A 27,634-nucleotide genomic window follows, 5' to 3' on the forward strand; every position below is an offset into this window, starting at 1 on the left:
TTTCTGGGATTTGATTATGGTCTGTGGCTATGACAAAGAGCTGCAGCTTGCCCTGACTGGTTTAGCTCAGTGGATAGAGCATCGGCCTGCGGACTGAAGGGTCCCAGGTTCGATTCCAGTCAAGGGCATGTACCTTGGTTGCGGGCACATCCCCAGTAGCGGGGTGTGCAGGAGGCAGCTGATCGATGTTTCTCTCTCATCGATGTTTCTAACTCTCTATCCCTCTCCTTTCCTCTCTGTAAAAAATCAATAAAATATATTAAAAAAAAAAAAAAGAGCTGCAGCTTTAACCAAAGGAAATTCTCTACAGCTAGAGTGGGTGTCTGTTGATCACCTCTGAGATAATGAGTTCTATGCTAGGTGTGCAGGAGGCAGCTGATGGTGGTGGTAGGGAGTCTAATGAAAGAAAATGAGAAATACCATAAAGTCCATTGAGGCACTTAGATTCTGAGTTGCAGGAGATAAGATATACACATATCTTTTACATGAAGAAATATACACATTTCTTTACATGAAGAAAACCTCAAAAGATGTTTCCAAAGCAGCATGTTCATAAGTTGAAAATTATACCATAAAAATTAGCGTGTTTGGAGTGCTTGAAAGGCAGCCACCAATATTGGTCATTAACACCTTTTATTTTCATCAGGTATCTTCTACAAAGAAGGAAGAAAATGGGAGAGAAGAGATCTATTAGGCAAAACTGTGGTTTGACATGCACTAAATATTTATTCTGATCTCTCTTTTTTTTTTAAGCATTGATACTTTTGATTATTGATTTAGAAGCTGACTAAGCCCTAGAGGGCAGAATGTGAATGTGTTGATATTGATACAGTTAAAATAGGTGCCAGCCTACCCCCTCACTGTGGTTATGTGAACACAGAGTGCAGGCAAGAGGGCGAAGTTAGGAAGGGTGCTAATCAAATAGTGTTCTTTACCAGTAATTTCACCTCCCACCTTACATTGACTACTTTTTAAGACTTTTAAAGGAGTTCAGGCTTTAGAGAAAATAGGAAAGTAGAGGAAGTTTAGAAATGTTCCACCAAAGAGCTGTAAATCAGGTGAAACATTATAAAGCTTGATGTATTGTCTATCTTGAGGAATTTAGGAAGGGAAGGTGGCTTAGAAAAATGGTTTAGAAATAGGCTTGTGGGTTCCTTGTCCTCTATTCCCTAGAGTTTTCAAAGGTCACTTGTGAAATTGTCTTGTCATGGACATCTTTAAAATGGAGAGAGGAAGAAAAAAAAACAAAAAACACTTCAGGAATAAATACCCAGGGCCATCTCTAATTTAGAAACAAGTGAAAATCGGCATCCATCAGGGGATGCTAAAACATCGTGCGAGGGTCCCTCAGGGCCTGGCTGACACTTTAAGCCTGAGATCCCCTTCGGATGTGTGGTTCCCAGTCTCTGGTCCTCCATCTAACCTGGCTTTCTCTTTGCTTCCTTCCACAGTGCCCGTGTATCCCAAGTCAGCAGTGTTTCGACAACAGGAGAGTAAGTTACTGGAATTGGGTGCTCCCCCACCCAGCCCCCCGCCCCGCTTACCTCTTATTAAACAGGAAAAAAGGAAATCCTAATGTTGGATAGTATTGCAAGATTAATACAATAAGCAAGCAAACGATTTTGAAAACTACACAGAGGAGCACGAAGTAAGAAGTGTTCCTCTTTGAGCTTCTGTGTGGGTATGTGACTAGAGACAGCTCTACCATTACCACGTAGGAGATTTATATTTATTTCAGTCTAAATAATGTCAAGTCAATATTTGCAAAGCAATCAGTTTGCTTTGGGAGGTATCTTGCAACAGAGGATGCCAGTAAAGGTTAAGGTATTAACCGTGCCTTTACTTCTTCCTTCGTTAATTTTAGTCAGCCTACATTTATTGCGTGCCTGCAGTATGCCAAGCGTAGTGTTAGGTGTGTCAAGTCAAATCAGCCCTGGGCTCAGCCTCCTAGGGACATAGAAAATAAAGCAAATTAGTGAAAACACGTCCTTTTCCACAGGACAGCAGCAGTGCCCTGTTAATTTTACCCATCACATGTCTTTTTCCTCCTAAGGCTCCCAATTGCATTTAACTGAAATCTAAACTCCTGTTATCTGCCTTTTGCCTACGTGTCCAGCCGCACTGTTCATTACGCTTCAAGCACATGACCTTCTGTTTCTGGAACGGACCAAGCATATAGCTGCCTCAGAGCCCTCGCGCTGGCTGTTCCTCAGCCTGGCCATGCGCTTCTTATCATTCACCTCTTCGTTCAAATGTCATCTTATTCAAGAAGTCATCCCTGCCCTAACTGGTTTGGCTCAGTGCATAGAGCGTTGGCCTGCGGACTGAGGGGTCCCAGGTTTGATTCCGGTCAAAAGCATGTACCTTGGTTGCGGGCACATCCCCAGTGTGGGGAGAGGAGTGCAGGAGTCAGCTGACAGATTTTTCTAACTCTCTATCCCTCTCCTTTCCTATCTGGAAAAAAAATCAATAAAATACATTTTTTTAAAAAAGAAGTCATCCCTGATTACCCACAGTCACTCTCCAACCCTGTCCTCTATTGTAGAAGACTCATCACTATTTGAAATTTCATGACCTGCTTATTATCTGTCTTACCTCAGAGCAATATATATATATATATATATATATATATATATATATATATATACATACACACATACATACTCTGTCATATTCGTGGCTGTATTCCTAACACCTAGAAAGATGCTTGGCATATGTTAATCACTAAATATTTGTAAATAGTCCCTTGCCCAAAGATTTTCCATTGCACCCACCTCTTTCTTCCTTACTGGGACATGGGTGGGCCTTTTTGGAGCATCTTCCATCAGCAGGGATCAGGTGGAGGAAGAGAGGAAGATGTCATGTGATAAGGGAGAGAGAAGAATTAGAAGTATTAACTGGTATGAATTTAGACTTAATAGGATGGATTTGGATTTTTTACTTTTTTGTTAGGTAAGAGAACAATCAAATCAAAGGGCAGGATTAACCTCTCTTACCTTTGTGAAGTCTAAAGAGATTCCAGAGTTACCCTAAAATTGACATTTTCTTGCCTTTTTGTTTCCTGATAACCTTTATTTCTTGTATGTCTTGTATAGTTTGGAAAGGTGTGGGGTTGGTCTATATGTATATTCAGGGTGTCCCAAAAAACTGTGTATATACTTTAACAGCTGATCACTCAATTTTGAAAATGAAATGTATTTTGATAAACACTACCTTTATAATTATTCAAAGTGTGTGTATTCATTTTTCTGGGATACCCTATATTAATGTACTCACATTCCTATGTACAGCTATTAGGTAATCTTGATTGGGAAGTAGAGTTCTAAATATAAAAATTCTGATGCCCAAGTTAGACTATACTTGCTCATTGTCTTCAAATAGTTTTAAAGAAATTTCTATGAGACTATTATAAAACTATTCTTGGAAAATCTAAAATTCTTAAAATCCATTTTATTAGAATGAACATAAAGTTTTCAAAATCCATTAGAATGAATATATGTCTCAATCTGAACATTCAAAATATATATATACTAGTAGCCAGTAGGCCGCTGCCGTTGCAGCTGCTGCCATTGTGGCCACCGCGCCTGCACCCGCGTGCTGCTGCCGCCCTACCCCGCCCCCGCTCCGCCCCGCCCCACCCGGGCTTTCCCTCTGGCAGCCACCTTGCTTTCCGCTTTTCCTCCCTCCCTCTTCCTTCTAAGTTGTCATCAGTCTTCACTCCTCCCTCCCTCAGTGTATGCAAATTAACCGCCATCTTTGTTGGGTAATTTGCATACTCGCCCTGATTGGCTGGTGGGTATGGCTTTGGCTGGTGGGCGTGGCTTGGTCATAGCAAAGGTGCGGTCAATTTGCATATTATTATTTTATTAGGTAGGATGGTTCTTTTTAAAAATTTTAACAGCTTTATTGAGATATTATTGATATCCAAAACTACACATATGTAATGTGTACAATTTGATGAGTTTGGATGTGATTCTTTTTTCAGGTGAAGAACATGTTTTGAGGAGCATAAGTTTAGAATTTTTAATGTCAGCTTATTCAGAATGAGTGTGATGATGAAAAGTTTAGACACATTCAAAGATTATGTAGCTTTAAAAATGATGCCTTATCTTATCAGACGCTCTTTTCAGCCCCTGTGCTTCACTGTCTTTCTCAGGTTGAACAAAAGAAATCTATTCTATCTTCAGTTCTGTATGAATGAAGCTTCAATTATATACCTCATAATTGATTAGAGATTCAGAAAGATTTTGCTGTTCTGTTATGAGTAATTGTTGTCACAGTGAGGTATTCTTTTTTTAATAGCATTGCTCCCTATATAATTTTATCTTAAAGGAGTTTCAAATAAATAATAGACATAAAATTATTTGTGCCAGTTTTGCTTTGTAAATCATATTCTCTTCCTCTGCAAAACTGGTATGAAATCTGGAAGAAACTCACCTGTGTAAGAATAGTTCCATTATTATTCTATGAGGAAAAAAATCTTTCCTCATTCTGTCGTATATTAAATGACCCTTATTTCCTGAATGCCTCTGTTGCTAGACTTGCTGTGAGCATTTCAGGAATCCTGGACTCAAAAATGAGAGACACGGTTACCAAATTGGTGGAATTTGTTCAGTTTAGTTTTTAACTCACAATGCAAATATTCTTGGGATGAATGCCTCACACATGTTGTTGCTCATGAACTTGTAGTAGCTCTTCCATTGAAATACCAATATTTTCATATTTATGGGCACATATTTTAAAATATATTTTTATTGATTTCATAGAGGAAGGGATCAGGAGAGAGAGATAGAAACATCAATGATGGGAGAGAATAATTGATCGTCTGCCTCCTGCACTCCCCACATCAGGGATCGAGCCTGAAACCAGGGCATGTGCCCTGACTGGGGATCAAACGGTAACCTCCTGGTTCATAGGTCCAGACTCCACCACTAAGCCACATGCCACACCAGCTGGTCTGGGCACATATTTTTAAAGGCAACCATTGATAAACTTGATTGCTTGAATCACTCTGTATTCTTTTTTTTTTTTTTTTTTTACTAGACTCTTAGAAAGAACTATCCGGTCAGCTGTGGAGCAGCATCTTTTTGATGTTAGTAGCTCTGGAGGCCAAGGCTCAGAGGACTCAGAATCTGGAACATCCCTAGCCCCTCCCACCGCATCCGCCAGGCAGCGCCGCCGCCAGTCCAAGGAGCAGGATGAGGTTCGACGCGGCAGAGACGTGTGAGTTGGCTTGCTGATTCTTGTTTGTGTTTTCTGTTCTTTTAAAAATAAACACCTGAATTAGTCTCTGTGTCATTGTCATTCCCATTTCAGTATTTACATTAAAACTTTAAGAAGTTTTTGCTTTGACCCTTCTAAGCTTAGCTAACATTTGGGAATTTAGAGGTGGTTGAATAAACATTTCAGTTGAGTCTCCATGTTTGATATGTTGTAGGAAGCCACCTCTATCTAAATACATTTCATGGTTTCCTCGCGAATATCTTATTTTAAGGGATCCTGAAGAATTGGAGGTGTAAATTGCTATATGCTTGGACAGATGTGGTGTTTTCTTGTTAGACATGCAGTTGGCTGTTAGATTACCTTATGAACCAACAGATTTTTCTACTGTATTGACCTAATTAAATACTAGAATATCTTTCTCGTACTCTGACAGTTGATTATGTTTTAGTATAAGGTTGAGCTTAAGTCTAATCAAAAGTGGAAATACTTGAGGTTTTTATTATTATCATGACTAATTTTAAGGCATTCTCACAGCATGAATTTCAAGAATAGTATTACAAGGAACTTTATTCTCCATTAATAGGTTTGATAAATAGGTTTGAACAGTCATTGAATAATCATGATTTAAATTGTCAAGTAAAGTAAATTTGCATATAACAGACTATATTGATATATTTTCCCAAAAGGTTTAATATTTTTATCTACTATAGCATTTAGGCTGTATAAAATTATGTTTTGAACTCATTATTAAATGTCCAAGACTAAACTAAACCCTAGTTCCCATCATTCTTTCTTACCTGGACTCATAAGTTCCATCAAAATCTTCATTAAAGAAAGAAAAAAATGTCTTTTTGCTTAAAGAAAGACACAGAAGATAAATAGTATAAGTAAATTCCATGCTGCACATCACTTAAGGCTATATTAACAAATGTAATTTGAGAATAAAACAGTGTCAATGGTGTAACCCACTGACCTTTCAGGTGACATAAGCAGTGCTTATTTTCCATTTTTATTGGGTATTAACTGACATACATGTCTATATAAGTTTAAAGCTTAAAGCACGATGGCTTGATTCATATATAGTGTGAAATAATACCACAGAAGTTTTAGCTAATCATCACTTTTTTAAAAAGCATCTATCTTAGAGCTGGTGGAAAAGAGGGGGTACTGTAATATTCCCTTTAGAAAACAGAAAAACTGTGATACAGGAGATACTTACATTTAAAGTTAGCTACTGACTAAGCTTTATAGGAAGTGTTTAGGAGTATGATCAGTTTGTGAACTGCTTATATTGCGTTATACAGCAAGTAGAAATTATTCACTTAACACCGTTCTTATCCTCTGCCTCGTTTTTTTTCCAGGTAGTTAGCAGCAACACTTTGCATTTTCAAAATATCCTTAGTGTGTCACAGCATCCTACTTTTCACCCACCCTCTTGTTTGGACAGAGGGAAAGCAAGTGGAGGTTGGAAGTGGTAGTGAGGCGGGCAGAGAGAACAGAAACCCATGGTGGTAGTGGTGATAGTGGGTGCCTGGCAGCGGGCAGGAGGAATGCAGGGGGGTAAGGTCAGAAACAAGGAGAGAAATATGAAGCACACTAGAGGCCCAGTGCATGAAATTCATGCATGGGTAGGGTTCCTAGGCTTGGCCGGCAATCAGGGCTGATCTGTGGGGTGACCAGCGGGGCAATCAGGGAGGCCCCTGCTGGTCCCCCCCCCTTGGGCAATCAGGGAGGCCCCTGCTGGTCCCCCCCCCCCCTTGGCTGGCCTGGCGCCTGCAGGCTGGGGGGCAGCTCCTGCATTGAGCGTCTTCCCCCTGGTGGTCAGTGCACGTCATAGTGACTGGTCATTCTACCGGTTGTTCTGCCGTTTGGTTGATTTGCATATTAGGCTTTTATTATATAGGATGGTAACCTCTCCTGCAGAAAACACATATAGACAAGGGATAGTTCTAGTATGAGTTATCTTGATTATATTTTTTTGTCCATATCAGGGGAGCTAACGGAGATGGAGAATGGTAGAGAGAGCCTAACTAATCATCTAAACACCCATGAAACTTTAGCCTTTCCCTTAGTTTTTCTTGTCTGGTATTTTTTTCACCGTTCATTCTAGTCATTCGTGGTCAAACCACAGCTGGGAATTGAGTGATAGAATCCTAGGTGCAAACTATATATACCAGTAGCTGAGTAACTTACAAACAGTCTCACGTTATCCTTTTTTTTAGTTAGTATGTGGTCTGGGCACTCAAGCTCTCTTCATGTCCTCCTAGTCTCGAGGCCCTCTCCTAAGTTGACCCTTGTCATTCTCATGTCTTGATAGTCCTTCAACTGCCAGCCTATCTTGAACCACTTCTCTGAGCTCTCAGGTCTTTGGAAAGCAAGGCCCTTATCTCTCATGCCTAGACCTTTTCCCCATGAAATTCCTCGCATATGTCCCCAGGAGATATATTCTATGGCATCAATTGTGAGAAGGTTGAGAATCATTATTATAGCTTACTAGAGGCCCAGTGCACGACATTTGTGCACTGGGGGTCGGGGTGTTTCTTTAGCCCCCGGGAGCCTTCAGGGGATGTGCACCTGACAGCCTACTAGTAAGGCATCAGTCGGACATCCTTAGCACTGCCACGGAGGCAGGAGAGGCTCCCACCACCGGCGCTGTGCTCTCCAGCTGTCAGCCTGGCTTCTGGCTGAGCTGCACTCCCACAGGGGGAGCGCACTGACCACCAGGGGGCAGCTCCTGCGTTGAGCATTTGCCCCCTTGTGGTCAGTGCACGTCATAGTGACCTGTCATTCCACCGTTCGGTCGATTTGCATATTACCCCTTTAGTATATAGAATAGTATGTTTTTCTCAATATATGCTTATATGTAATTGATTCATTTATCTAATATTTTCATCACGCTTCACTTGAAAAATAAGGGAAGATTAAACTAGATTTTACTCTATATTCTATTCAAAACTATTAGCCCTATGGAATGGTTAAAAATGTTTTGAAAATAGAAATTTTATTGACTATTATTTTGCCTCTAAGAATTTAGAGCTGCAACTATATATATATATATATATATATATATATATATATGTATATATATATACACATATATATATACATATATATATATATATATATATATATATATATATATATATAATTTTTTTTAAAATCCCTTGCCCAGCCAGCGTGGCTCAGTGGTTGAACGTTAGTTTGATTCATGGTCAGGGCACATGCCCAGGTTGCAAGCTCAATCCCCAGTAGGGGGGCGTGAAGTAGGCAGCCGATCAATGATTCTCTCTCGATCTCCAGTAGGGGACATGCAGGAGGCAGCTGATCAATGATTCTCTCTCATCATTGATGTTTCTATCTCTTTCTCCCTCTCCCTTCCTCTCTGAAATCAATAAAAAAAAATTGTAATGTTTTTAATCCTTGAAACAGAACATACCCAAAAAATCTCACACACACACACACACACACACACACACACAAAATCTAAAAAAAAAATAATATATTTAAACCAATGGTTACCATATTTTGAGATGAGATGAAAGAGTCAATGAAGTCTGTACTAAAATCATCATGGCAAATTTTTGAAATAAGCAAGACTTTGAGTAAGATGATAAATACTTCATTTTAGTGCACATGATTTTTTATTTGTCTAAATTCATACAGAAATATTATCAGGCTTATATTATTATTTGCTACAATATAAATATAGAAACGTAAGCAAAATATTTATTATGTGAAAGAGTACAGTTTACAAATTTACCATCTGCTGGGTGCATGGAAATGTTGAATCTTTCTGATGGGTATATGGAAGTTCAGTGCAATAGTTTATTTTTCTATATGTTTGAAAATTTCATAATAAATATTTTTGAAAGCAAAGCATTACGTAAATGAAAATGGTTTTAATCTTCTAAAACACAAATGAACTGTAAAACTTTTTATTATGTAAATATTAAATTCCTACTGCAAATTAAAAATCATATTAGGGAAGTATTGCTAGTACATTAAATGTGTGCATAAGGGTGAGAAGGAAACTCTGAACAAAACAAAACAAAACAAACAAAAAAAAACAACAAGAAATAAGATCTAGATAGTGAAAGTGAGAGGCCACAGAGATCTAATTCAAGACAAAGGTAAGTGATGTCAAGTATGATTGAAATCTGTCCCATTGTGGCCAGAAGGAGTTGTACACCATGCTCCTCACACTCGCACAGGTCCTGTGGGGAGAGGCATTGACTCACCTCAGCAAAGACTTTGCCTTGAGGAGAGCAGGATTTCCACATGAGCACAATTGCACACATTTTCATGTATTTATTTGGATAGGATTTATTCCAGCCATTCATTCACTATTCAAAAGCTTATAAAACAAACCTTGTCTTTTAATTTCTAAAAATAATTTTCATATTTTGTATTAGTCGGCTAGGGCTACCAGACTGTGGGGCTTAAACAACAGAAGTTTATTTCCTCACAGTTCTGAGAATCCAAGATCAAGGTGCTGACAGGGCTGGTTTGGGTGAGACCTCTCTCCTTGACTTGCAGACGGTGCCTTCTCACTGTGTCCTCACACAGACTTCCCTCTATGTGGGTGCTCTCCTGATGATTCTCCCTCTTCTTCTAAGAACACCTGTTCTGGTTAAGCCCCCACCTTTGCAACCTTATATAACCTTAATGATCTCCTTAAGGATCCTATCTCTAAATACAGCCCCATTGGGGATTAGGGTTTCAACATAGCAATTCGGGGAATGTAGTTTAGTTAGTCGATAACAGCTTTAAAACATATCCCTCCCCCCCCCCCCCCATTAAAAATTATAATTGGATGTTTATCCCAGGAGTTTAGGGAAAGCATTAAGAATGACAAGAAGAGCCCCAGCCATTTTGGCTCAGTGGAAAGGATCCTGGGTTCAGTTCCGGTTAAGGGTGTGTTTCTCTCACATTGATATTTCTCTCTGTCTTTCCCTCTCTCTTCCACTCTTTCTAAAAATCAATGGAAAAATATCCTCAGGTGAGGATTAAAACATAATAATACTAATGACAGGAAGACAGAATATATTGGTACAATGAACAGTTTTGAATTTCAGAACAAACTCATCCAGCCATCCATAGAAGGCACTGCTCTCGGTGCGTGGAGGGTAGAGACTTCAAGAATGTTTGTATAAGTTTAAGTGCTGGCATGTTAGTCCCTATTGATACTCGGAATGGCAAGCTCGAACTCTCATTGTGGGTTCTTGTCCTACGACGTTTGAAGAATAAAATTAGGGGACTAAAAGATTTTAATGGGGAGGGGTCCCCAAATGGAGAAAACCTGCTCCCCCTCACTCTAAAATAGGAAAAACCAGTCTTCTGAGTCTCATTGTCTACGGTTTATAAATGCTGGAAGCTCTTTGTTCATCCCATTTTCTAATTAGCCCCTTCCTTATTTTATGTCCCCCGTGCTTTCCTAATTGTCTACTGTCCTCCTTATTCCTGCATGGTATCAGTTCCAAAGTTCAAAGCCCAACCATATCCTCCTCCTCTTCTTCCCCTTATCTTGTAACATTCTTATAAACAATCTGGCGCCTCTCCCATGAACTTTCCTAAAACTGCCTTTTCTGTCTCGAAACTCCTTTCACTCTCAGCTTTTCCTGATGTCTTTAATTATTTTATATGAGGACTAGAGGCCTGGTGCATGAAAATTCATGCACTGGAGGGGGGTCCTTCAGCCCGGCCTGCCCCTTCTCACAGTCCGGGAGCCCTTAGGGAGGGGAGGCAACCCAGCGATCAGGGGAAGGCGATGCCCCATCACATCTCTGCTGCTGCCACTGCCAGCAGCACAAGCCTACACCGGCCCTGGTTACCTGAGCCTCGGGCGACCCTGGGTGGCTGGGGGGCTGAGAGGCCTGGGGGACTCCGGAGGCAGGCGTGTGGAGTGGCGGGCCAGGCCTTGCTGCACTCCTGCTGCCCCAGCGAGGCTGAGGGGACTGGGTGCCACCATCTTTGAGGGTGTGGCAGTCAATTAGCATATTCCCTCCTTATTGGCTGTGGGCGCCGCCATCTTTGAGATGATATGAGGGTCAATTAGCATATTCCCTCTTTATTAGATAGGATTTTTCCTATAAAGGTTGCACATAACTTTTATATGATTTTACTAATTCTATACATTTTTACATGAAAAGTATAAAATAAGAATAAATTAAATATGGAATGTTAAAAAATCACCAAAGATAGTATAACCTTGAAAATGTTATGATTATATTAATTCATAATTTTGTTCCATTATATCCCATCTAAGACAGATATGAATTTAGATTGCAAAATAAATATTTAATATTATCTTTAATTTTTGGATATGATTGAACTGATAGTAAAATATGGTCATGTATTTTTACTCTTTAAAGCTCATTTATTTTAAGATGAAGCTTTAGGTGTTTAGGGGGGTACTTTTAGGGTCATACTTAAAAGCTCATTCATTTGTACCTTACCAAGGCATGGTGCTACATGGATGGTTTAATTTGTTTTGTGATGTAATAAAAGACAAACATTTTGCTAAGTAATTTAATTTTGTGAAAACCTCTTAAAAGGGAATGTTTGAAATTCTTAAAACAATTTCAAGAACATTAAATGAATTAAATTCTGCAATTATGACATTCATATATACATCTACAGCTAAGTCATGAAGGAACTCCAGTTACAAGCTTACATTCTGGAATTCCTTGCACTGGGACGTAATAAATTTATATTTCAATTAAAAATTATTTGGCCCTAACCGGTTTGGCTCAGTGGATAGAGCATCGGCCTGCGGACTCAAGGGTCTCAGGTTCGATTCCGATCAAGGGCATGTACCTTAGTTGTGGACACATCCCTAGTAGGGGGTGTGCAGCTGATTGATGTTTCTCTCTCATCTATGTTTCTAACTATCCCTCTCCCTTCCTCTCTGTAAAAAAATCAATAAAATATATATTTTTAAAAAATTATTTGTACTCCAGCCAAAGTGCTCCTCAGTAGATGAGTGCATAATACTGTGCAGCTGTAAAAAAGAAGGATTTCTTACCTTTTGAGACAGCATGGGGGGACCTGGAGAATATTATGCTAAGTAAAATAAGTCAGTCAGAGAAAGACAAGTATCACCTGATCTCACTCATATGTGGAATCTAATGAACAAAATAAACTGATGAACAAAATAGATCCAGAGACATGGAAGCATGGAACAGACTGATGAATCTCAGAGGGAAGGGTGGGGGGGGGGGAAGAGATTAACCAAAGAAATGATATGCATAGCCACAGACACAGACAATAGTGCTGTAAAGGCTGGGGAGGGGCCAGGAGCAGGGTAGAGGGGGGTAATGGGGGGAGGGGGGAAGGAGGACATCTGTATACTTCCAACAATAAAAATATATTCTTTTTTCAATGATCTGTATTCCATAGTTTTTATTGTGCTGTTTCTACCAAGATTATCTAACATGGTCAGATTTATAGATTAATGCATTTTACTACTCTAAAATGTTTTTATCATTTGGGAAAACCATCACGTCCCATTCTAGAGAAACACATATTTCCTTTTCAGATTTTTTTTTCATACATTGTATTAATGTGTAAGATGTGTGTGTGTGTGTGTGTGTGTGTGTGTGTGTGTGTGTGTGTGTGTATGTGTACATACATATAAGAGGGGGGCAGAATTATTTTGTTAGCTTACACTAATCTTCCTGTTTGAATACAAATTACTTTGGGTACAAATACAAAAGTTGTTCATTTGCTAGAAACACAGCTCTTGCCAATTGCCTCTAGGACTAATTTCTCTCTTAATGTGATTTATTTGGCACCAAGAGGTTTCCAGTAGTGGCACTCTGCTCAGATTTTGATCAAAGATGCAAACTGGAATTTCTAGCACTCACTCTTCTGACTCCTGTGTGAGGCAGCGGAGGTGTCATTAAAATGCCCCTTTTACCTTTTGAGAGACAATTAAGATAATTTTCTTTCAAATCTAGGGGACTCATCAACAAAGAAAATATTCCTTCTGGGCTCAGCAACCTGGATGATTGTATTTTGAATGCCCAGGAAGTGGAAAATTTACATGAAAATACTTCTGGTTCTATTGGAGAAAGGAGCAAACCCAAACGTCAGAAATCCAGTTCCAAACTTTTTGATCTCAATGAAAATCAAGACGATCTTGTGGTAAGTGAATAATTTTATACAATTTTTACTTGTGACCAATTAGGAAATATCACATCTCTTTTCCTTGCTTTGTAATAAATGAATAATAATTTCAATCTTGAGTTTTACAAAATTATAAACTATGAGTTCTGAAAGAGACCTTAGAGCTACCTGCTATACACACTTGAATTTCATTTTTATAAATATAAAAAGGCTGGGAAAGATTATATTTTGCCAAAGGAACCAGAGAGAGAACGAATTTGAGTTCCATTTTATTCAAATTGATCTGACTTTTGTCTTATTCTTTTGAGCGTTTTTAACTTTTATTTTGGGGATAGGATTGTCAGTAATTTGCATTTATCCTTGTTTTCCCCATTCTATTTGTTCTTGTCTATATGAATATGTGAAAAACAAGTTTTAATGAATGAACTTAAAGCCAGGTGAAAGGAAAATACAAAGAGAAAGAGGATCAACTTTCTTCATGTTCAGAAATTTATTTTCAAATCTATATTCTATCAAGTATTTTCTTCCAAATTAATCAACCCCCCCAAAAAAATTAATCTCCTACACAATTTCCTCAGACCTGAACCTTTAGTTCAGTCAATAACTAAAACATTATATGGTTTAGCAATGAATATATATCATCCTTTTTTGTGTATTCAGTTTCTCTGGAAAGTGAGAACCAAAAGTCTGTCTCCTAATGCTCTTTATTTAAAATTTTTTTTTCAAAAAGATGTAAAGTGAAGATAAATTATATAGCATAGCATGAACTGGTGTCTAATAAAAATAAGTAATGTACATCCCCACTGTTCAGTGTGTAAATCCTCCTGGTCTCCTTTATCTCTGCCCAGTTGTTAGCTCCATGCTGGGTACATACATTTAGAAACACTTGTGGGCCACCTATTTTTTTCATTGTCAGTTTCTGCACGTGCTCACAGAAGATTCCAAATTTTGCCCTAAGTAAAATATACATAAATGCAAATCCAGGGAAAGCATGTTTATTCTATTTTCCCCCAAAATGTCTTGATACTATATTTCTAGAAGTAAACTGATCAGCTGGAATGGACGGAGAGCAGTCATTTACCTCAGACTTCATCTGACACAGTTCTTCAAATAACAAGTATAAGCCCTGGAACCATTCATGACCCAGTAAATATTATTGAGTATTGACTTAATTCATATTTGGGGGAACAGTAAAATTTTTTAAAAATCATACTAACTTCATTAGCTCTTTATTTGCTTATCTGCCAAAGAGAATTACAGTGACTAAAAGTCTGACTCTTGGCTTCTTTGAAAAGAGTATACTTCCCTGTTTGAATCCCTTTTCACTGAACTGAACCCATCAATAATCTTCTTTTCACTAGGGATAGTGTCTTAAATTATCTAGGTTGTAATAGCTAATAAAAGTGGAAAAATGCACTTATTCCTTAGAATATGTATTTGATTCATAAAAACTATGGACATAGTCTTTGTTTAAAGACATTTGGATGGGAAAACCTAATTTCATGTTGGTCTGATTTATGTTCCCACCTTAGTTGCCAGTTTCCACACTCCAGAATTGTGCCTGTCACATAAGTGAGCAAAGTGGACCCTGTCTTTGTTGCAATGAATAACTTAAAATCCTGCCCATGCAACTTAGAAAAATTTGCCTCATCTATTAAGTGAGATCTCTGAGATCTTTTCTAACTCTCATATTCCATGAACTTTTAAATCTCATCTTCACAGGTAACCACAAAACTAAGAGCCAGAGAACATAACAGTGACTAGTACAAGTATTTAGACCACATCCTGAAAGTTAGGTTGTGCATCTTAACTTCCCACTATTTTTAATCTTCTAATTTTACTTTACCCAACCCTCCTTCACAGTCCTTTTCTATTCCATGTCAAGTTCTTTGCACCCTGACTAAACACTTGTTTCCATAGGTAGGGAAAAAGTATTGTGCGTAATTATATGCCTTCCATGTGCCAGGAAGTATCCTGGGGATACAACAGTGAGAAAAGCGGGCAAAAATTGCTGCCCTTATGGACCCCAACCTTCTAATAGGGGAAACAGACAATAATCAAGAAAACAAGTAAAACATAAGCTATATTAGATAGTGATAACTACTGGAAAGAAAAATAAAGCAGGAAATGGGGATAGGAATTATGAGGGGACAAAGGGTGCAGTTTTAAATAGCATGGTCAGAGAAGATATCCCAAGAATTTGACATCCTATATAATAAAGAGGTAATATGCAAATTAACTGTCACACCATCACAAGATGGCTGTGGCCACAGTGGAGGCAGGGTTCCCATAGCAAGCGATCAGCAGGGACCTGAGCCTGCTTGGAGCCGGGCCGGGGTGGGGGACCTGAGGCTGTGCCCCCTGCCCAACGGGGCTTGATGGGGGACCTAAAGGCACGCCCCCAGCCCTGGCCCGGGCCAGGGGACCTCAGGCCACACCCCCCACCCGGCGGGGCTTGATGGGGGTGGGGCCAGCCAGGTCTGGATCTCGCCCAATGGGGTGGGGCCGGCCAGGTCTGGGTCTAGCACGATTTTGAGGCACGCGCGGGTGGGCAGGGACTTGACTCTGGGTACCACGGCGTGCCCCAGACTCTGACAGGAGGAAGATTTTCATGTACATTTTACTAATTTTCTTTCATCTCTGACACTTATAGAGAAAGGGCAAATAACAATATTAAAATATTTCCTCTAATTAATTCCCTTTTAACGTGCAAAAATTTCATGCACCGGGCCACTAGTTTGAGTACAAAGACCCTAGAGGAAGTGAGGACCCAAGCCGTAGAAGGATGTAGTATAATGGCAGGTGGCAAAAGTTCCGAGGCAGTAATGTATCTGGAATGTTCAAGAAACCACAGAGACACCATCATGGCTGAAAGAGAGCGAGCAAAGTGAGAGAGGTAACAGGAGAGAGGGCAGACGAAGTAAGGCCTCAGAGATCATTGCAGGCTCTGCCTTTACTCTGGGTGAGGTGAGAATCCACTGGAGGGCCTAGGTGGAATGGTGATCAGACTCACTGAAATTTGATGTGACTACTACCTTGAGAATAGACAGTAAGTGGGCAAAAGCAGAGTAACCACGGCAGGAAAGTTTGAGATGATTTTGGCTTCAACACAGGTGATACCAGAGCCGGCACATATAAGCTTGCAGGCTATACAGTGCACTACTCCCGGGGGCACTGTTCACATCAACTAAACCGTGAATGGTCCCTCCTGAAGTACTACACTGCAGGAGTCAGGAAGTAGGCGATGGGTTCTGGATACATTTTGAAGGTAGAATTGACATTACCTGTGGGGTATGAAAGTAATCGAGGCGTCAAAGAGACTCCAATGTTTTTGGCCCAAACAACTAGATTTGTGTTGCCAATGAGAAGACAGAAGTTTGGGGGGTAGTCCTGGGTTCAGTTTTGAACATGTTAGGATTGAACTGCCCATCAGATATCTCAGAGGCGGGAGGCAACTGGGTTTCTGGGCCTAGCTGAGGGAGGATGTCCTGGCTGGAGATACAGTGTGGGTGGGAGTCATCAGCAGATAGAGGCTATTTAAAGCCAGTATCCTGAGTGAGCAAGCAAGGGAGCAGTGTGGACAGAAAAGAGAAGTGGCCTCGGGGACTGTGAGCCTGAGGCGTACCAACATTGAGAGGTACATGGGGAGATAAAAAGATACCAGTAGAAAAGACTTAAAAAGGAGCCACCAGCAAAGTAGAAGAAAAATGAGGTGATTTGTTGTCTAGGAAGCTAAGTGAAAAGAGGGTCAGATGATGGATCCAATAGAAGGCTGAATAGAACCATTATTAGAATTAGCAAACTGGAGAACACTTAATAAAAGAGCAATTTTGGTGGAGAGATGGGAGCAAAAGCTATTTTCCAGAGAAAATGAGAGGAGAGTAACTGAAGACTGTGAGTCATCATTTCACAGTGACCTTTGTTACAGCCAAAGAGGACAATATGCTGTAACCTAAAAAAGGCATCTTGCAGATTTGGGATCTCTGAGGTGGGAACAGTCCGGGCACTTTCCCCTTTGTCCTTTCACCTTCCAAGGCTGCCGTGGCCTGCAGAGACCAGAGACTACAGACATTGCCGAGCTCGAAAGTCAGTGGCCGTGAGTGACATTACAGTGCTCTGCCTTATCTCTATTGCCACAGTCTCAACCTTTTCCTCTCCCTAACCCCTAGCTCACGCCTGTGTCCTTCAGTCTCTCTTGGAAGCTTGTCTCCTGGTTTTACTTTGAAGAGTTAAGACAGCTGGCTAGTGTTTCAGCAAGTTTCCTCCCTCCTGCTCCAGAATTTCTCTACATCTTCACTCATTTTATATTCTTACCTGGTCAGATGATAAAGTGGTCTTTCTAAATTCTAAAGTTAAGAAGTATCTTTAGAAATTCTATTTTCTACATCCATCTCCGCACCCCACCCCCATGTATGTGTGTACACACACACACACACACACACACACACACACACACAGTTCATTGCTTTCTTCGTTGGCTCATTTCTGTTGGCCTAGTAACAGTTTGAATCAAAAGCCATAACTCAGTCATGCATTTTATTCAATAATCCTACCTCTGCTGCTTTTCTGTCATGTAATAGCTATACAAGTGAATGTGCTACTCAGTTACTTAGTTCCCTCATCTGTAAAATCGGGGATATTAATATTCTCGTTGTGTGTGTTTTTAAATGCAACGAAATATGCTCAAAACAAAGAGGAAAAACTGAAAACAGTACATATTTAAGTTCCTTTCTGTTTCCTTTGCTCTGATCTCCAGTCTCATTCTTTCATTTTACCATCAAATATTTTGAACAGTCCATACTTGTTATTTTCAATTCTTTTCACACTTTCAACCCCTGTAGTCAGGATTCTACTCACTTCTCTGAAGAAACTGCTTTCTTGGACCGACCTGCAGTTGGAGCTGGCCTTTTAACACGTTTGTGCTATGACGTATGCTTGACCCTTGGCCTCCCTAAGGCCTGTGGTGCTTTTGATACTTTGTCCCTTTTTCTCAGAACTCTTTCTCCCTTGGCCTCTATGATGGTGACCTTGCCTTGTCCTCTTACCACAATGACTGGTTTCTTCTTTGCTGTATCCTTCACTGGCTAATGTCCCACAAAGCAGAAGTGGATGTAAATGTTACCCAGATTTCTGTCTCTTATCTCTCTTCTACCAGCATTTTATCTGAGAGCTTCTCCACTTCCATGGTGCCAAATGTCACCTCTTTACAAATGACTTCCAAATCAACATTTTTCCCCCAAATGAAATTTAAAAATATATATATTGATTTTAGAGAGGGAGGAAGGGAGGCAGAAAGAGGGAAACATCAACGGGAGAGAGATACAACGATCGGTTGCCTCCTTAACACACCCCAACCGAGGGTCAAACCGCAACCTAGGCATGTGTCCTGACTGGGAATCGACCCAGGACCTCACTGCATGGGAGGATGCTCCGACCAACTGAGCCACACCGGCCAGGGCCCAAATCAACATTTAATTGATGCTCTCTGCAGTTCACCCTAGAAAGTACTTCAAAGTCAACATGTTAAAACCAAACTTGTTGTCTTTTACTCTTTGATCTCTTTTCACTCAAGATACCCATCTGAGTTTATCAGATCATCATCCTTAGTCATTTTCGAAGTCCTTTCCTTTTCCTTACCCCTAATCCTTCCAACTTTTCAACAATTTGTCAAATGTTGACTCTGCTGTAAAAATGTGATGTATGTCACCCTTTTCTTTTTGTATTGCCATTACATAGCCGAAGCCCTAATTATAACTAGCCTAGAACCTCAAAACAGCCACCAGCATATCTCCAAGCCTCCAGTCTCTGCCCTCTCCCATCTTCAAACCATTTTTCCTGCTACTGCAAACAATCATCTACCAAATGCAGAAACTATCAACTCTTGTCTTCAGTGCAGCACAACTCAGCAGGAACTCTTGTCAAAACTACATGGCTGCCCTGGCCAGTGTTTCTAAGTAGTTAGAGCATCAGCCCAAGCTAATAGAACCAAAGGGTCACGGGTTCTATTCATGGTCAAGGGCAGGTACCGGATTGCAATTTCCTCCCTGTCCCAGTCAGGGCATGTGCTGGAGGCAACCAATCAATGTGTCTCTCTGTCCCTGTCCCTCCCTGCCTCCCTCCACTCTCTCTAAAAATCAATAGGGAAAAATTCTCGGGTGAGGATTAATAACAAAACAAAACAACAACAAAAAAACTATAGGACAGTGATTCTCTGAGTAGTGTCAACATAATGTAAAGAAGCCAACACTATGAACCACAGATTTAAAATAATTCATTCCTTCAACCATACAACAGAAAACTATTTGACAAGCAAAATTTAGGTGATCAAAGAGACACACTTTCTGCCTTCCTGAAGTTGGCATTTTCAAAGGAAGAGATGGAGAAGAAACAAGGAAATAGTCGATGGCAATACACGCTGTGGGGAGAAACGAAGTTGAGTAATAAAGTAGGAAGGGTGGGAGATAAGGATTGGTGTTGTGTGGATTCAGGTCCTCAGGTCAGGCTTCCCTGAGAATCGTACTGGTGCAGGGACCTGAAGGAGGTGAGGGAGTTTGCCATCAGGATAGCTAGAGAGACTATCCAGGCAGAGGGGGCAATAAGGCTTATCCTTTTGAGGATAAGCAAGAGGCTGCTATGGTTGGAGCAGAGTTGAGGGAGAAGCATTATAGGAGATGAGGTCAGAGACAAAGCAAGGGCCATGACCACTTAAGGCTTTACAGCCATTTTTAGGTCTTTGGCATTTACCTGGAGTGAGATGAGGAGCAATTAGAGGGAAGAAAGTCATTTTCTGATGTACCTTTTGAAAGAATCCCTCTGGCAACTGTGGAAAGAATAGCCCAGAGGTGGTGAAAGATGGACAAGAACTAACACAGAATAATTGGCATCATCGAAGGAAGAGATAATACTTAATTTTGGCCAGGATGAAGGTAGTAAGAAGTGGTCAGACTATAGATATATTTTGGAGTAGAACCAAGAGCATCATCTAATGGGTTGTATTTGGATGTGAAGAAGCAGGAAGGGGTGCAAGATGACTCCAAGACTTTTGGAGTAGCTAGAAGGATGGAGTGCCATTTATTAAGATGGAAAAACTGTTGGAAGGTAAATGAGGGGGGGGCATCAATAATTCCATTTAGATATGTTGAGCTTGAGATGTTTATTAATAAACCAGTCAAGTAGGCAGTTACATATATGAACCTGGAGTTTAGGGGAGAAATAAATTAAGTGTGGAAGTCTTTGGCACACAGTTGGTATTTAAAGCTTTGAGATAGCCCTGGCTGGCCCCTAGGGAAGGAGCAAAGAGAAGGGTCCAAGGACTGTGCTCTGGGACATACCAATGTGTAGAGGATCGATCGGTGGAGGAGAAGATACAAGCAAAAGAGTTTAAGAGGAAGCAGCTAGCAATTTCCAGTGCACTGTGGGGGCAGGAGCCTTGTAGACTTGAGTCAAGAGAAAATCAGAAGAGAGAAATTGGAATTGGGTACGTGATAATTTCACATATAATATCCAGCTAACATACATCTGCCTTTCTGGGAGCTATTTTGGTTGGAAAAGGGAGGAAGAGGCTGGGTTCACGAGAGTGTAGGAGGAAATGAAGAAAATTGGTGCAGTAGCTGGAAACAATGCAAGATTAAGAGAGTCTTTTTAAAGGGCGGTTGTATTACACAGCATTAGTCTAAGCTAGGCCAAAAGAGAGGGGGAACTGATGATGTAAGAGAAAGGGGTCCATTGCAGGATCCGTGTTCTGGAGTAACTGATAGGGGGTGGGACCTAGTGGATGAGTAGAGAGCTTTGATAGCAAATTACTTTGATTCAAAGACCATTTCATCAGAAACTTGAATGGTTTCCCCCCGCTGCCTCCTTCACATAGCACCTACTGTTTTAACCACAGCCTACTCCTAATCCAAGAAAAGTGAGTACTCTTTACATTTTTAAAAATATTTTTATTGAATTTATTGGGGTTACATTGGTTAATAAAATTATATAGGTTTCAAGTGTGCAATTTTATAATACACTAGAGGCCCAATGCACAAAATTCATGCAAGAGTAGGCCTTCCTTCCCCCAGCTGCCAGGACTGGCTTCCCTCTGGCACCCGGGACCTGGGCTTCCCTCGCAGCCCCGGTTTCGTCTGGAAGGACATCTGGTGTAATTAGCATATTACGCTTTTATTATCATAGCTCATCTGTATATTGTATTCACTACCCAAAATCCTTCAGTCCCCATTTATTCCCCTTTACCCTCTTCTACACCCCCCCACACCCCACCCCACCCCCTCCTTTCCCTCTGATAATCACCATACTGTAGTCTGTATCTGAGGTGTGTGGTTTGTTGTTGTTGTTTTTGGCTTAATCCCTTCACCTATTTAACCCCCGCACCCCCTCCCCTCTGACAGCTGTCAGTCTGTTTCTATTTTGTTTGCTCCACATGTGAGTGAAATCATATGGTGTTTGTCTCTCTGGTTGGCTTATTTCACTTAGCATAATATTCTTTAGCTATCACAAAAGATATGATTTCCTTCTTTTTTATGGCCAAGTAGTATTCCATTGCATAAGTGTACCACAGCTTCTAACTTTTTAATCTCATCATGTTTACACACACATCTAGGATTCATTTTCTTTGTATTCTATTGAGTAAGAAAAGATTGTGCTGGCCTTGAGTTTTATGTTTTGTCTATTAGTAGTTTACATTTGTATTCAGATAGAACCTATTACAGAAATCAAGGTAATATAAACAATGTAACAAGCTAAAGTTGGAGCAGTAACCAAAATATAAGTGTCATGGTGACAAGGCTAGTGTCTGACTGGCTCAGCATTGCACCCCCATGCCCAGATGGTTAGACACTCACTAAAAATGTGCCGGGGGGAAGAGTGAATGAATGGTTGCCATATTGTTTAGGGGAACCTATCTAACATAAAGACCCAAAACACGATGCCTTGGACTTAGTAAAAGCTATGTCTCCTGTGGCAATCTAGAGCAGGAGTGTTTAGGGCTGGGGAGAGGAGCAGAGGGCTTGCTCCATACAGTGTGTAGGGCCCCAGGCCAACTTGCTCTTTGCCTTCTTCAGCAGGTAGCTTCCCCGCACTCTGGTGGTTTTCATCTCCATTCCAGCTCACAGAGAGCGAGAGATTGGATGTGGAGGCTTATACCTGGTGGGTTAGTTTAAGGACCATGTCTGGGAGCCATACACATTGCTTCTGAGATCGTGCTGGAGGCCAGCTGGTGACGCGGCCATCTCCCATTGTGGAGGAGCCAGGGGATGTGTTCTTGCTGGGCATGTGGCTGTGCGGTCCTGTGGACGGAACGGGTGGAATTGGGTGGACAGCTGGCAAGCTCTTCCAGAGGCATCTCTTACAGTGCCAGTAGTTATTTTTTAATATGGGTTAATTTATACAGTTTTAAGCAGTAAAATGTACAAAAGGGTACACAAAGAGATTCAAATCTGCCATTCATCATTTGTTAATGAGAAAAATCAAATATTCTCCTCCGAGAGCTCAAGGTTAGAATAATGAGCCTGTTTTGACTAGCAGCATTCCATGCAGCCTTCAGACTGAGCTGTTTGTATATTGAAAAAAGGCTTTTTTTTTTTTTTTTTTTTTTTTTTTTTGGTGTCCTCTATAAAGGCTTTGTCAGCATTTTACAGTTTTAGAAGACAAATTTGTTTTTGCTCCAAGTGGTTTCATGTGCTTCAGTGGTCAAACAGGTTTTGAGCCTTAGCTTCAATGCCAAAACAGAACTGGGGGTAAGAATTGAAAATAAAGTCCACAGCCTAAAGCTTTTTTTAGAGGCTTTTGCTCTTTTTAAATTTGAGGTTCTTTTATAATTTAAAAGTGTAGTTCTTAAATGCCACTTCCTTCTGACACTCAAAAATTGTCCATATAAATTATATCATAGCAAATGTGTGTGTTTTGAAAGTCACTTGTAGGACTTATATGAGGCAAAATTTTCTGCATTGTAAATGAGGCTTTACCTGAGTTTTTTAAAAAAAATACAACTCAAGAAGCAGTTTCATTATATTATAAAGTCATACTCTGTTCTTTTCTATTTCTTAAAGTTACCTACTTAAAAGATTACAACTTTAGAAGGAATATTAAAAGTTAATGCAATAAAACATTTTTGTAAGAATTCTATTAACTTCAACCTTTAACAAATGAAAATATTAATGAACTACTCTAATCACACCTAGAGAAGAGTTTTGGACATAAAACAGTTCAACACCTTCAAAAGGCATTGAGCCAGTATTTTCTCATAAGACAAGTACTAATAACAACAACAGAACATTTGAAAGTCCAGTAGCATATTTCTCATACAACGAGAGCATTCTATATTTCAGCCTTTATTTTGACCTGTACATTTGTCCCTTTCCCCACCTCAGGGAAGTGGAGGAATTGCAATATTATCTCTTATCTCAGTTTGACCTCCCTAAATCCTAGGCAAGAATGGAAGTCAGATTTTATAAAACATTTTGCTCCCAGGGAAATAGGTATTTTCGTTACTGCATTCATAGATCTTTACTACCCTTGTTTGTTTCGTTCTGAAAAAAACTGAGGTAGGTTGCCAGTTGTAACACATTCTTAACATGTTCCTGTTTCCAGAAGGTATAGGAGGGCAATCCAACTACCTTAGCAAAGGAACGCTGTGTACTTGCATGCTGCTTTGTAAAAGCAGACCATGAATATTCAACAGTCTCAAATGTGTGGAGGACGGCATGAAAGCTGGAATTCTTATAAAGCTTTAGGGGGAGGATTACTGAACAATATGGAAAGTCACCATTTGTCAGTTACATCTATAAAAACTCAGGTCCTTGGGGAGTTCTTAAACATTTGGGCCAAACACTTTTAAAAAAGTGGAGTGGGGGAGGGAGTTGAAGAAGTTACTACTTGTTTTATCCCTGGAGATCAGCTAAACTTTCTCACATGTTCAACTGCTTTTTGCAAAGCTTCCTATTGTATAACATACTTACCTATACTTTCTTTTTCTTTTTTTTTTATAATTCTCAAAATCTATTCAGTTATATCTTGGTTCTTTCTGTTAGGAAAAAATCAATCTTCTGACATCTAACGGAAGTATCTTTATATTTATGTAATGCTATTATGGTTTATTTCCTGTTCTCCCTTTCTGAATATTTCTTAGCCTTAATCTAAAGATTTGTATGTCTTTGGAAATAGTCATTTGCATATCATTATAAATGTATGTCATTAACACTGTTTTAACATGATCTGGTTATGCTTTCTCTAAGAATTCATGTTTCAGAACTTTAGGAAAACCTAATACTATTGCACTAGATCTTACACTAAAGATTTTGATAATCTATTAAAGATTACCTATGAGAACAAACAAAGGTTCTTTGTCATAGATACATCATTCTTTATCAGGAAGATCACATCCAGGTAAGAAGAGCAATTCTGCTTTGGTTAAATGAGAGCCATTTTAAAGAGGCTTCTTGTAACCTAAACTACTTAAGCTTTAGAGTTATAAAAATGGGAATATAATTGTTGTCATCATTTTTTTAAAGTTCTCAGATTTATTCTAAAATTATCTAACGATGTAAATTATCTAAGCATGTAAATCCTTGTTCAGTAGCAAACACAAACACTATGTCTTTTCAGTTCCTGGGACATCATCTTAACTGTGGACAAATAGTAGTAAAATATTATCCTTGGGGATTTCATAGTTTTAGAAAGAATAATAATATCAACAAGAACAACTAATATTCATTAAATGTATCGGGTATTATTCTAGCGCTTTAACTGTATGATATCATTTAATCTCCTGACCACCCCTGTGTTGAGTAATGTTGCCAACTCCATTTTCCAGATGGGCAAATTGAGGGTCAAGTAGGATCATATAGTTGCTAAATGATAAAGCTAGGCTTCAAACCCAAACATTCTGACTCCAGAGCCACCAATATAACTATTATATTATGCTGTTTCCCTTTGTTTCTATTCTTTGATGAAGCCTAGGATTTTAAACTTTTAAGAATTGTAGACAAGTTGACCAAACCAACATAAAAGGAAAATAATTCATCCATTTACCAAGTCAACGATTCATTTTCTATTCTAATTATATGTTGTTATTGTTGTTTTGGAGATTTTCAATATAGTCAGTTTCATGGGATTATTGTGATCCTTAATCACATTTACTTTGTAAAGGGTTTTTCATAATGGGAGGTTATAAATATGTAGGTGAATACATGTTGCTTCAATAAATGTGTTGGTTATTTCAGTGACACAGAATAGGAGAATTATGCTTCATGACCTTCATTGCAGATATGAATCTTTGGTTCAATGGTATTCGGATCCAAGTCTCTAAAGCAGCTATGTTTTTGAGTCTGCTAAATGTAAATGTGTTCGTTTGCTTATTTATAATCTTCCTTCATGGGGAATGCTTACTTATTCTGTGCTCAGTCATCCGAATTGTTTGTAGAAAGCATTGGCTGGTATTCACAGAGGCAGTCAAAAAATCTTGCAGATATCCTCCCTGATAAGCATTAAGCCCTCCTGGTCAGCATGAAATACATGCCATTCAAAGTAAGTTTCCAATTTGTATTTTTTATCTTAGCAGATATAAAGATTAACATTAAATATTGCAGAAAAGTTCTTAAGATAACCCCATTTCTTTTTATGGATATTTTACAGCGTAGGTATATATTACCCCAGATCATCTTGTTACATCAGTTTCTGATCAGTTGCAAGGTCAGATTCCTCTATTCTAGTTCTAATGCCATCCTCATATTCTGACAACCTGGGTTTTGCTCTGTTTAGTTATAAAACGTGGAGAGTACCTAACAAGCACATTATAGGGCAAAATGTCCATTTCTATGATGCTGTCAGATATCTTTGTTAAAGAAATGATAAAATTTAATATACACTTTTATGCAAGCAGTGTATAATAATAAACTGTCATAATTTTACTAGTTTTAACAAACATAGAAATGCAAGGACAAGAATTAGTAATATCTACATATTATCTACTACTCTCTCTTCTTTAAAACAGAAAGATTACCTAGTATGCTGTTGCATATTTCTTACCATTTCTACTGGGCAACCAATGATTTGTTTTGTTACAGAATATGGAAAGTCTCAACTCCACACCATCTCATGAGAGGGCTAGACCTGATAATATTGAACTGATGTCCAATGACAGGTAATTTTAGAATTTTCTCCTCATATTTTTTATGAGTTTGAATAGGTTTTTTGTTTTGTTTTGTTTTTTTACTTAATGCAATGTGCATTATAAGAACTAAAATGAATAGAATTAATGGACTGTATGTTTACCAACAGTATTTTATAGCAAGGGAAATACTTAGAATAAAAAAAAAATCTACCCTACTGCTATTAAAGACAAATACCATATTCGTTTGTATTTCTACTTTTGTTTTATTTTTATTACTTTGTTCTTTTCTTTTGTGTTTGAATTTCATAGGAATTATATTTAAAGCTACTCAGCCTACTATTAAAGTAAATTATAATTTCAGTGGATGAAAAGCATTGTTATAAAACAGATTGACACTTCATGACACTTTTTGTTATTGTTTATAGCAAAGAAAATGAAAAAGACAGTGGCCACAGCCAGCATTTTGAGGTGAGTAGCTAACAAGTGAGACTGACTGTGACAGGACTGTTCATATATTCCTGAGAGTACACGGGAAGCATTGTTAGCCTGTCAGTAAGGGGTAATATGATTAAGGGACAGAACTGTGATTGGTTAGAAAGGTAAATATGGGGACATAAATATTACTTGAGAAAACGTAAGAATGCCATTCTTTCACTTTTTCAATTCTTTGATGTTTACTTGCACAATAAACTTCAATAGCATGGAGATTTCTCTTTAGGCTTTTTCTTAAAAATAAAACAAAACATTGCCTGGCTGGCATGGCTCAGTGGTTGAGCATTGACCTGTGAACCAGGAGGTCCCGGTTCGGTTCCCAGCCTGGGCACATGCCCGGGTTGTGGGCTTAGTCCCCCGTGGCGGGTGTGCAGGAGGCAGCCGATCCATGATTCTCTCTCATCATTAATGTTTCTATTTCTCTTTCCCTCTCCCTTCCTCTCTGAAATCGATAAAAAAATATACTAAAAATAAAGCAAAACATCAAAACATGGTTGGGTTTTCCATGATTTTATGCATTGTTAAGTGATTGAAATAGCCAGTGAGTTTTAGTGGCTCTCTCACAGGGATTATGTCATTAACTTTCAGATTATCACAAAATCAGTTTGAGTTATTAAATCCAATTCATTTTCTGAGTTTTGTGTCTTATTTTAAGTAGACAAGATGGAGAAAATATCTAGC

General features: G+C 39.3%; 1 protein-coding gene across 7 annotated transcripts in view; it reads left to right on the forward strand.

The window, feature by feature from the left end:
* FAM13A (family with sequence similarity 13 member A) overlaps window positions 1-27,634 on the forward strand; it is a 296,829-nt gene that overhangs the window by 225,260 nt on the left and 43,935 nt on the right. For all 7 annotated transcript variants that reach the window (XM_079771464.1, XM_079771467.1, XM_079771465.1 and 4 more), the window contains 5 exons: window positions 1,452-1,493; window positions 5,044-5,223; window positions 13,182-13,368; window positions 26,415-26,491; window positions 26,887-26,929. In XM_079771464.1, the coding sequence (XP_079627590.1) occupies window positions 1,452-1,493; window positions 5,044-5,223; window positions 13,182-13,368; window positions 26,415-26,491; window positions 26,887-26,929 (529 nt within the window). The remainder of the gene's footprint in view (window positions 1-1,451; window positions 1,494-5,043; window positions 5,224-13,181; window positions 13,369-26,414; window positions 26,492-26,886; window positions 26,930-27,634) is intronic.

The sequence above is a fragment of the Cnephaeus nilssonii genome (assembly GCF_951640355.1).
Source record: "Cnephaeus nilssonii genome assembly, chromosome: 1".
In the NCBI taxonomy this organism is placed as follows: domain Eukaryota; kingdom Metazoa; phylum Chordata; class Mammalia; order Chiroptera; family Vespertilionidae; genus Cnephaeus; species Cnephaeus nilssonii.